We start from the raw sequence: 13,700 nt of genomic DNA, 5'->3' as shown, positions 1-13,700 counted from the left end.
TTTATCTATTATCTATTATGTATTATGTTTTATGTATTATGTTTTATGTATTATTTATTATGTTTTATGTATTATTTATGTTTTATGTATTATCTATTATCTATTATGTTTTATGTATTATGTTTTATGTATTATCTATTATGTATTATCTATTATGTTTTATGTATTATTTATGTTTTATTTATTATGTATTATTTATGTTTTATGTATTATCTATTATGTTTTATGTATTATTTATGTTTTATGTATTATGTATTATGTATTATTTATGTTTTATGTATTATGTATTATGTATTATTTATGTTTTATGTATTATCTATTATGTTTTATGTATTATCTATGTATTATGTATTATGTATTATTTATGTATTATGTATTATGTTTTATGTATTATGTATTATGTATTATTTATGTTTTATGTATTATGTATTATGTATTATTTATGTTTTATGTATTATGTATTATGTTTTATGTATTATGTTTTATGTATTATTTATGTATTATGTATTATGTATTATTTATGTATTATGTATTATGTTTTATGTTTATGTATTATGTATTATGTATTATTTATGTTTTATGTATTATGTATTATGTATTATGTATTATTTATGTTTTATGTATTATGTATTATGTTTTATGTATTATGTTTTATGTATTATTTATGTTTTATTTATTATGTATTATGTTTTATGTATTATCTATTATGTTTTATGTATTATTTATTATGTATTATTTATGTTTTATGTTTTATTTATTATGTATTATTTATGTTTTATGTATTATGTTTTATGTATTATGTTTTATTTATTATGTATTATGTATTATTTATGTTTTATGTATTATGTTTTATTTATTATGTTTTATTTATTATGTATTATGTATTATTTATGTTTTATGTATTATGTATTATGTATTATTTATGTTTTATGTATTATGTATTATGTATTATTTATGTTTTATGTATTATTTATTATGTATTATGTATTATTTATTATGTATTATGTATTATTTATTATGTATTATTTATGTTTTATGTATTATGTTTTATTTATTATGTATTATTTATGTTTTATGTATTATGTATTATTTATGTTTTATTTATTATGTATTATGTATTATGTTTTATGTATTATGTATTATGTATTATTTATGTTTTATTTATTATGTATTATGTATTATGTTTTATGTATTATGTATTATGTATTATTTATGTTTTATGTATTATGTATTATGTATTATGTTTTATGTATTATGTATTATGTTTTATGTTTTATTTATTATGTATTATGTTTTATGTTTTATGTATTATGTATTATGTTTTATGTATTATGTATTATGTTTTATGTTTTATTTATTATGTATCTATTATGTTTTATGTATTATTTATGTTTTATTTATTATGTATTATGTATTATTTATGTTTTATGTATTATGTATTATGTTTTATTTATTATGTATTATGTTTTATGTATTATGTATTATGTATTATTTATGTTTTATCTATTATGTATTATGTTTTATGTATTATGTATTATTTATTATGTATTATGTTTTATGTATTATGTATTATGTATTATTTATGTTTTATCTATTATGTATTATGTTTTATGTATTATGTATTATTTATTATGTATTATGTTTTATGTATTATGTATTATGTATTATTTATGTTTTATCTATTATGTATTATGTTTTATGTATTATCTATTATGTATTATGTTTTATGTATTATGTATTATTTATTATGTATTATTTATGTTTTATGTATTATCTATTATGTTTTATGTATTATCTATTATCTATTATGTATTATGTTTTATGTATTATGTATTATTTATTATGTATTATTTATGTTTTATGTATTATCTATTATGTATTATTTATGTTTTATGTATTATGTTTTATGTATTATTTATGTTTTATGTATTATTTATGTTTTATGTATTATGTATTATTTATTATGTATTATTTATGTATTATGTATTATGTTTTATGTATTATGTATTATGTATTATTTATGTTTTATGTTTTATTTATTATGTATTATGTTTTATGTATTATGTATTATGTATTATTTATGTTTTATTTATTATGTATTATCTATTATGTATTATGTTTTATGTATTATTTATGTTTTATTTATTATGTATTATGTTTTATGTATTATGTATTATGTATTATTTATGTTTTATTTATTATGTATTATCTATTATGTATTATGTTTTATGTATTATTTATGTTTTATATATTATGTTTTATGTATTATTTATGTTTTATATATTATGTTTTATGTATTATTTATGTTTTATATATTATGTTTTATGTATTATTTATGTTTTATGTATTATGTATTATTTATTATGTATTATTTATGTTTTATGTTTTATGTTTTATTTATTATGTATTATTTATTATGTATTATGTTTTATGTTTTATGTTTTATGTATTATTTATGTTTTATGTATTATCTATTATGTATTATGTTTTATGTATTATTTATGTTTTATTTATTATGTATTATGTTTTATCTATTATGTATTATGTTTTATGTATTATCTATTATGTATTATGTTTTATGTATTATCTATTATGTATTATGTATTATGTTTTATGTATTATGTATTATGTATTATTTATGTTTTATCTATTATGTATTATGTTTTATCTATTATGTATTATGTTTTATGTTTTATCTATTATGTATTATGTTTTATGTATTATTTATTATGTATTATGTATTATTTATGTTTTATGTATTATTTATGTTTTATGTATTATTTATGTTTTATCTATTATGTATTATGTTTTATGTATTATCTATTATGTATTATGTTTTATGTATTATTTATTATGTATTATGTATTATTTATGTTTTATTTATTATGTATTATGTTTTATGTATTATTTATGTTTTATGTATTATTTATGTTTTATGTATTATTTATGTTTTATGTATTATTTATGTTTTATGTATTATTTATTATGTATTATGTATTATTTATGTTTTATGTATTATCTATTATGTATTATGTATTATGTTTTATGTTTTATTTATTATGTATTATGTTTTATGTATTATGTATTATGTATTATGTATTATTTATTATGTATTATGTTTTATGTATTATCTATTATGTATTATGTATTATTTATGTTTTATTTATTATGTATTATGTTTTATTTATTATCTATTATGTTTTATGTATTATTTATTATGTATTATTTATGTTTTATGTTTTATTTATTATGTATTATTTATGTTTTATGTATTATGTTTTATGTATTATGTTTTATTTATTATGTATTATGTATTATTTATGTTTTATGTATTATGTTTTATTTATTATGTTTTATTTATTATGTATTATGTATTATTTATGTTTTATGTATTATGTATTATGTATTATTTATGTTTTATGTATTATGTATTATTTATGTTTTATGTATTATTTATTATGTATTATGTATTATTTATTATGTATTATTTATGTTTTATGTATTATGTATTATTTATGTTTTATCTATTATGTTTTATGTATTATTTATGTTTTATGTATTATGTATTATGTATTATGTTTTATGTATTATGTATTATGTATTATTTATGTTTTATTTATTATGTATTATGTATTATGTTTTATGTATTATGTATTATGTATTATTTATGTTTTATGTATTATGTATTATGTATTATGTTTTATGTATTATGTATTATGTTTTATGTTTTATTTATTATGTATTATGTTTTATGTTTTATGTATTATGTATTATGTTTTATGTATTATGTATTATGTTTTATGTATTATTTATGTTTTATTTATTATGTATTATGTATTATTTATGTTTTATGTATTATGTATTATGTTTTATTTATTATGTATTATGTTTTATGTATTATGTATTATGTATTATTTATGTTTTATCTATTATGTATTATGTTTTATGTATTATGTATTATTTATTATGTATTATGTTTTATGTATTATGTATTATGTATTATTTATGTTTTATCTATTATGTATTATGTTTTATGTATTATGTATTATTTATTATGTATTATGTTTTATGTATTATGTATTATGTATTATTTATGTTTTATCTATTATGTATTATGTTTTATGTATTATCTATTATGTATTATGTTTTATGTATTATGTATTATGTATTATCTATTATTTATGTTTTATGTATTATGTTTTATGTATTATTTATGTTTTATGTATTATTTATGTTTTATGTATTATGTATTATTTATTATGTATTATTTATGTATTATGTATTATGTTTTATGTATTATGTATTATGTATTATTTATGTTTTATGTTTTATTTATTATGTATTATGTTTTATGTATTATGTATTATGTATTATTTATGTTTTATTTATTATGTATTATCTATTATGTATTATGTTTTATGTATTATTTATGTTTTATATATTATGTTTTATGTATTATTTATGTTTTATGTATTATGTATTATTTATTATGTATTATTTATGTTTTATGTTTTATGTTTTATTTATTATGTATTATGTATTATGTATTATGTATTATTTATGTTTTATTTATTATGTATTATGTATTATGTATTATGTATTATTTATGTTTTATCTATTATGTATTATGTATTATTTATGTTTTATTTATTATGTATTATGTTTTATTTATTATGTATTATGTTTTATGTATTATCTATTATGTATTATTTATGTTTTATGTATTATTTATGTTTTATGTATTATGTTTTATGTATTATGTTTTATGTATTATGTTTTATGTATTATGTATTATTTATGTTTTATGTATTATGTATTATGTTTTATGTATTATGTTTTATGTATTATTTATGTTTTATGTATTATGTATTATGTTTTATGTATTATTTATGTTTTATCTATTATGTATTATTTATGTTTTATGTATTATGTATTATGTATTATTTATGTTTTATTTATTATGTATTATTTATGTTTTATGTATTATGTTTTATGTATTATCTATTATGTATTATGTATTATGTTTTATGTATTATGTTTTATGTATTATGTATTATGTTTTATGTTTTATTTATTATGTATTATGTATTATGTATTATTTATTATGTATTATTTATGTTTTATGTATTATGCATTGTGTTTTATGTATTGTGTTTTATGTATTATCTATTATGTATTATTTATTTATTATCTATTATGTATTATGTTTTATGTTTTATGCATTGTGTTTTATGTATTGTGTTTTATGTATTATCTATTATGTATTATGTATTATGTTTTATGTTTTATGTATTATTTATTATGTATTATTTATGTTTTATGTATTATTTATGTTTTATGTATTATGTATTATGTTTTATGTTTTATGTATTATTTATGTTTTATGTATTATGTATTATGTATTATTTATGTTTTATGTATTATGTATTATGTATTATTTATGTTTTATGTATTATCTATTATGTATTATGTATTATGTTTTATGTTTTATTTATTATGTATTATGTTTTATGTATTATGTATTATGTATTATGTATTATTTATTATGTATTATGTTTTATGTATTATCTATTATGTATTATTTATGTTTTATTTATTATGTATTATGTATTATTTATGTTTTATGTATTATCTATTATGTATTATGTTTTATGTATTATGTTTTATGTATTATGTATTATGTATTATGTTTTATGTATTATTTATGTATTATGTATTATGTATTATTTATGTATTATGTATTATGTTTTATGTATTATGTATTATGTATTATGTATTATTTATGTATTATGTATTATGTATTATTTATGTTTTATGTATTATGTATTATGTTTTATGTATTATGTTTTATGTATTATTTATGTTTTATTTATTATGTATTATGTTTTATGTATTATCTATTATGTTTTATGTATTATTTATTATGTATTATTTATGTTTTATGTTTTATTTATTATGTATTATTTATGTTTTATGTATTATGTTTTATGTATTATGTTTTATTTATTATTTATTATGTATTATTTATGTTTTATGTATTATGTTTTATTTATTATGTATTATTTATGTTTTATGTATTATGTATTATTTATGTTTTATCTATTATGTTTTATGTATTATTTATGTTTTATGTATTATGTATTATGTATTATGTTTTATGTATTATGTATTATGTATTATTTATGTTTTATTTATTATGTATTATGTATTATGTTTTATGTATTATGTATTATGTATTATTTATGTTTTATGTATTATGTATTATGTATTATGTTTTATGTATTATGTATTATGTTTTATGTTTTATTTATTATGTATTATGTTTTATGTTTTATGTATTATGTATTATGTTTTATGTATTATGTATTATGTTTTATGTTTTATTTATTATGTATCTATTATGTTTTATGTATTATTTATGTTTTATTTATTATGTATTATGTATTATTTATGTTTTATGTATTATGTATTATGTTTTATTTATTATGTATTATGTTTTATGTATTATGTATTATGTATTATTTATGTTTTATCTATTATGTATTATGTTTTATGTATTATGTATTATTTATTATGTATTATGTTTTATGTATTATGTATTATGTATTATTTATGTTTTATCTATTATGTATTATGTTTTATGTATTATCTATTATGTATTATGTTTTATGTATTATGTATTATTTATTATGTATTATTTATGTTTTATGTATTATCTATTATGTTTTATGTATTATCTATTATCTATTATGTATTATTTATGTTTTATGTATTATCTATTATGTATTATTTATGTTTTATGTATTATGTTTTATGTATTATTTATGTTTTATTTATTATGTATTATTTATTATGTATTATTTATGTATTATGTATTATGTTTTATGTATTATGTATTATGTATTATTTATGTTTTATGTTTTATTTATTATGTATTATGTTTTATGTATTATGTATTATGTATTATTTATGTTTTATTTATTATGTATTATCTATTATGTATTATGTTTTATGTATTATTTATGTTTTATATATTATGTTTTATGTATTATTTATGTTTTATGTATTATGTATTATTTATTATGTATTATTTATGTTTTATGTTTTATGTTTTATGTTTTATGTATTATTTATGTTTTATGTATTATCTATGTTTTATTTATTATGTATTATCTATTATCTATTATGTTTTATGTTTTATTTATTATGTATTATTTATTATGTATTATGTTTTATGTATTATTTATGTTTTATTTATTATGTATTATCTATTATCTATTATGTTTTATGTTTTATTTATTATGTATTATCTATTATGTATTATGTTTTATGTATTATTTATGTTTTATTTATTATGTATTATCTATTATCTATTATGTTTTATGTTTTATTTATTATGTATTATCTATTATGTATTATGTTTTATGTATTATCTATGTTTTATTTATTATGTATTATCTATTATCTATTATGTTTTATGTTTTATTTATTATGTATTATCTATTATGTATTATGTTTTATGTATTATTTATGTTTTATTTATTATGTATTATGTTTTATGTTTTATGTATTATCTATTATGTATTATGTTTTATGTATTATCTATTATGTATTATGTTTTATGTATTATCTATTATGTATTATGTATTATGTTTTATGTATTATGTATTATGTATTATTTATGTTTTATCTATTATGTATTATGTTTTATCTATTATGTATTATGTTTTATCTATTATGTATTATGTTTTATGTATTATTTATTATGTATTATGTATTATTTATGTTTTATGTATTATGTATTATGTTTTATGTATTATCTATTATGTATTATGTATTATGTATTATTTATTATGTATTATGTATTATTTATGTTTTATTTATTATGTATTATGTTTTATGTATTATTTATGTTTTATGTATTATTTATGTATTATCTATTATGTTTTATGTATTATCTATTATGTATTATGTTTTATGTATTATTTATTATGTATTATGTATTATTTATGTTTTATTTATTATGTATTATGTTTTATGTATTATTTATGTTTTATGTATTATTTATGTTTTATGTATTATTTATGTTTTATGTATTATTTATGTTTTATGTATTATTTATTATGTATTATGTATTATTTATGTTTTATGTATTATCTATTATGTATTATGTATTATGTTTTATGTTTTATTTATTATGTATTATGTTTTATGTATTATGTATTATGTATTATGTATTATTTATTATGTATTATGTTTTATGTATTATCTATTATGTATTATGTATTATTTATGTTTTATTTATTATGTATTATGTTTTATTTATTATCTATTATGTTTTATGTATTATTTATTATGTATTATTTATGTTTTATGTTTTATTTATTATGTATTATTTATGTTTTATGTATTATGTATTATGTATTATTTATGTTTTATGTATTATTTATTATGTATTATGTATTATTTATTATGTATTATGTATTATTTATTATGTATTATTTATGTATTATGTATTATGTTTTATTTATTATGTATTATGTTTTATGTATTATGTATTATGTATTATTTATGTTTTATCTATTATGTATTATGTTTTATGTATTATGTATTATTTATTATGTATTATGTTTTATGTATTATGTTTTATGTATTATTTATGTTTTATCTATTATGTATTATGTTTTATGTATTATCTATTATGTATTATGTTTTATGTATTATGTATTATTTATTATGTATTATTTATGTTTTATGTATTATCTATTATGTTTTATGTATTATCTATTATCTATTATGTATTATGTATTATGTATTATCTATTATGTATTATTTATGTTTTATGTATTATGTTTTATGTATTATGTTTTATGTATTATGTTTTATGTATTATTTATGTTTTATGTATTATTTATGTTTTATGTATTATGTATTATTTATTATGTATTATTTATGTTTTATGTATTATGTATTATTTATTATGTATTATTTATGTTTTATGTTTTATTTATTATGTTTTATGTATTATTTATGTTTTATGTATTATGTATTATGTATTATGTATTATGTTTTATGTATTATGTATTATGTATTATTTATGTTTTATTTATTATGTTTTATGTATTATTTATGTTTTATGTTTTATGTTTTATTTATTATGTATTATTTATTATGTATTATGTTTTATGTATTATGTTTTATTTATTATGTATTATCTATTATGTATTATGTTTTATGTATTATTTATGTTTTATATATTATGTTTTATGTATTATTTATGTTTTATGTTTTATGTTTTATGTATTATGTTTTATGTATTATTTATGTTTTATTTATTATGTATTATGTTTTATGTTTTATGTATTATCTATTATGTATTATGTTTTATGTATTATCTATTATGTATTATGTTTTATGTATTATCTATTATGTATTATGTATTATGTTTTATGTATTATGTATTATGTATTATTTATGTTTTATCTATTATGTATTATGTTTTATCTATTATGTATTATGTTTTATGTTTTATCTATTATGTATTATGTTTTATGTATTATTTATTATGTATTATGTATTATTTATGTTTTATTTATTATGTATTATGTTTTATGTATTATTTATGTTTTATGTATTATTTATGTTTTATGTATTATTTATGTTTTATCTATTATGTATTATGTTTTATGTATTATCTATTATGTATTATGTTTTATGTATTATTTATTATGTATTATGTATTATTTATGTTTTATTTATTATGTATTATGTTTTATGTATTATTTATGTTTTATGTATTATTTATGTTTTATGTATTATTTATGTTTTATGTTTTATGTATTATTTATGTTTTATGTATTATTTATGTTTTATGTATTATTTATGTTTTATGTTTTATGTATTATTTATGTTTTATGTATTATTTATGTTTTATGTATTATGTATTATGTTTTATGTTTTATGTATTATTTATGTTTTATGTATTATTTATGTTTTATGTTTTATGTATTATTTATGTTTTATGTTTTATGTATTATTTATTATGTATTATTTATGTTTTATGTATTATTTATGTTTTATGTATTATGTATTATTTATGTTTTATGTATTATGTATTATGTATTATTTATGTTTTATGTATTATTTATGTTTTATCTATTATGTATTATGTATTATGTTTTATTTATTATGTATTATGTTTTATGTATTATGTATTATGTATTATGTATTATTTATTATGTATTATGTTTTATGTATTATCTATTATGTATTATTTATGTTTTATTTATTATGTATTATGTATTATTTATGTTTTATGTATTATCTATTATGTATTATGTTTTATGTATTATGTTTTATGTATTATTTATTATGTATTATTTATGTATTATGTATTATTTATGTTTTATGTATTATCTATTATGTATTATGTTTTATGTATTATGTTTTATGTATTATTTATTATGTATTATTTATGTTTTATGTATTATGTTTTATGTATTATTTATGTTTTATGTATTATGTATTATTTATTATGTATTATTTATGTTTTATGTATTATTTATGTATTATTTATTATGTATTATTTATTTATTATCTATTATGTATTATGTTTTATGTTTTATGCATTGTGTTTTATGTATTGTGTTTTATGTATAATGTATTATGTATTTCTCTCTTATGTAAGCTCAAAAGGTTTTTGCTATTCCGAGTTTGTGTCTGACCTGCTCCATCTCCAGGGCAACAGAGCGTGTCACACTCCCCACGTCTGTCAGGCGATGCTCTCGGTCGTCCCAGCGACCATACGCCAGGTCTATCCCGCCAACGAAGGCCACTGATTGGTCGATGACGATGATCTTCTCGTGATGTGCCCACAGGTAGACAGACGACGACACATGGTCCGGGTGGCGCATCACCTGAAGGAAAAACACACATATTTAATACACACACAGACACACACACACACACACACACATACAGACACACACTCCTACCTTGATGTTGGGGTGCAGGTGCATTAGTGTTCTCTTGCTGTATTCACTGTTGATGCCCAGAGCTAGCTCCACCTCCTTATAGAGCATCACAAAGATATGAACCCCCAATTGCTGTTGAGAGAGAGAGAGAGAGAGAGAGAGAGAGAGAGAGAGAGAGAGAGAGAGAAAGAGAGAGACAGAGCGAGACAGACAGAGTGAGAGAGGGTGTATGGGCCAATTCCAACATCCTATTATATTAGCTAACATGTGATATTGCAGTATCAGTGGTTATAAATGTTATGTGGAATAACAAGTGTAACTTACTGCTTTGCGTTTGAGGATGCAGTCCAGTCTCCATTTGTTTCCCTCCACAACTGGCCTCTTCAGGAAGATCTCTGGACTCAACCTACACACACACACGCACACACACCAAAACCTATTAGTGAAATGTGGTAAGCTGTTCAACCAGTTTGATGAGCAAACTACTTTGCATTGTACAGTGTCTGTTTAGCTCCAGGGATGAATATTTAGCCAAAATATTTGAAAAGAAGTCGACGTACATCACATATGCTTCAGTTGATCTCAAAAAGGATTTGGTTTTAATTATACTTAAGTATCAAAAGTAAATGTAATTGCTAAAATATACTTAAGTATCAAAAGTTAAAGTTAAATAATAATTCATTTCAACTTCCTTTATTAAACAAACCAGACGGCACAATATTCTTATTTTTTTTATTGACGGATAGCCAGGGCACGCTCTAACACTCAGACATCATTTACAGATAGCCAGGGCACGCTCCAACACTCAGACATCATTTACAGATAGCCAGGGCACGCTCCAACACTCAGACATCATTTACAGATAGGCAGGGGACGCTCCAACACTCAGACATCATTTACAGATAGCCAGGGGACGCTCCAACACTCAGACATCATTTACAGATAGCCAGGGGACGCTCCAACACTCAGACATCATTTACAGATAGCCAGGGGACGCTCCAACACTCAGACATCATTTACAGATAGCCAGGGGACGCTCCAACACTCAGACATCATTTACAGATAGCCAGGGGACGCTCCAACACTCAGACATCATTTACAGATAGCCAGGGGACGCTCCAACACTCAGACATCATTTACAGATAGCCAGGGCACGCTCCAACACTCAGACATAATTTACAGATAGCCAGGGGACGCTCCAACACTCAGACATCATTTACAGATAGCCAGGGGACGCTCTAACACTCAGACATCATTTACAGATAGCCAGGGGACGCTCCAACACTCAGACATAATTTACAGATAGCCAGGGGACGCTCCAACACTCAGACATAATTTACAGATAGCCAGGGGACGCTCCAACACTCAGACATAATTTACAGATAGCCAGGGGACACTCCAACACTCAGACATCATTTACAGATAGCCAGGGGACACTCCAACACTCAGACATCATTTACAGATAGCCAGGGCACGCTCCAACACTCAGACATCATTTACAGATAGCCAGGGGACACTCCAACACTCAGACATCATTTACAGATAGCCAGGGGACGCTCCAACACTCAGACATCATTTACAGATAGCCAGGGGACACTCCAACACTCAGACATCATTTACAGATAGCCAGGGGACGCTCCGTCATCATTTACAAAAGAAGCATTTGTGTTAAGTGAATCCGCCAGATCAGAGGCAGTAGGGCTGACCAGGAATGTTCTCTTGATAAGTGGGTGAATTGGACCATTTTCCTGTCAAAATGTAATGAGTACTTTTGGGTGTCAGGGAAAATGTATGGAGTAAAAAGCACATTATTTTCATTAGGAATGTAGTGAAGTAAAAGTAAAAGTAGTCAAAAATATAAATAGTAAAGTAAAGCACAGATACACTAAAAAACGACTAGTATTTTTACTTAAGTACTTTACACCACTGCCAACAGGTGTACAGATAGCATTACATTACACTACCACACATTTATACAATCTCACTTATCAGGAGTCGACTGTAAGAATACTGCACAGGTTTTCGATCTGGGACTGGTAAACTATACCACATATATAGACTGCATTTACAGTCTGCTTGGGTGATGACATGTAGCTGTGTTATGTTGTGGTGAGTATTCACACTCTAACTGCTGACGGCAATGTCTATTTCCCTACACACACACATATATATATACACACACACATAGACGTAAACACACATACATGCACATATACACGTAAACACACATACACGTAAACACACAGGCATGCACGTACCACCAGTCAGTGATGAAGATCTCTTCTTTAGCTTCTTCCAGAGCATCAGCTACATCCTCCATGTAGGTCTTCCCATTCACATACCTACACACACACACACACACACACACACACACACACACACACACACACACACACACACACACACACACACACACACACACACACACACACACACACACACACACAGCGGTTGACACCTTCTCCTAGTTCCTCATTGATCATAACGGAGTATTTTAGATGCAGACACCAGTTGACAGTTCCAGTCAAACAAACCCACGTGATGTTGGCTACAGAAGCACATTCTCCACAGACAGATGGGCATAGGGAGAAGCTCACAGACACACACACTTAACATAGACTAAAGTTACATCTAACTACTGAACTTAACATGGACTAAACTTACATCTAACTACTGAACTTAACATGGACTAAACTTACATCTAACTACTGAACTTAGCATGGACTA

The 13,700-nt window shown here is 19.0% G+C and overlaps 1 protein-coding gene across 7 annotated transcripts in view; it reads right to left on the bottom strand.

Annotated features, from left to right (window-relative positions):
* LOC135573978 (phospholipase D1-like) overlaps positions 1-13,700 on the bottom strand; it is a 41,310-nt gene that overhangs the window by 6,465 nt on the left and 21,145 nt on the right. For all 7 annotated transcript variants that reach the window (XM_065024558.1, XM_065024559.1, XM_065024550.1 and 4 more), the window contains 4 exons: positions 13,232-13,315; positions 11,298-11,379; positions 10,995-11,105; positions 10,725-10,916 (listed from right to left, as the gene is read on the bottom strand). In XM_065024558.1, the coding sequence (XP_064880630.1) occupies positions 10,725-10,916; positions 10,995-11,105; positions 11,298-11,379; positions 13,232-13,315 (469 nt within the window). The remainder of the gene's footprint in view (positions 1-10,724; positions 10,917-10,994; positions 11,106-11,297; positions 11,380-13,231; positions 13,316-13,700) is intronic.

The sequence above is a fragment of the Oncorhynchus nerka genome, linkage group LG2 (genome assembly GCF_034236695.1).
Source record: "Oncorhynchus nerka isolate Pitt River linkage group LG2, Oner_Uvic_2.0, whole genome shotgun sequence".
NCBI lineage: Eukaryota > Metazoa > Chordata > Actinopteri > Salmoniformes > Salmonidae > Oncorhynchus > Oncorhynchus nerka.
This window is presented reverse-complemented; position numbering and strand designations above follow the sequence as displayed.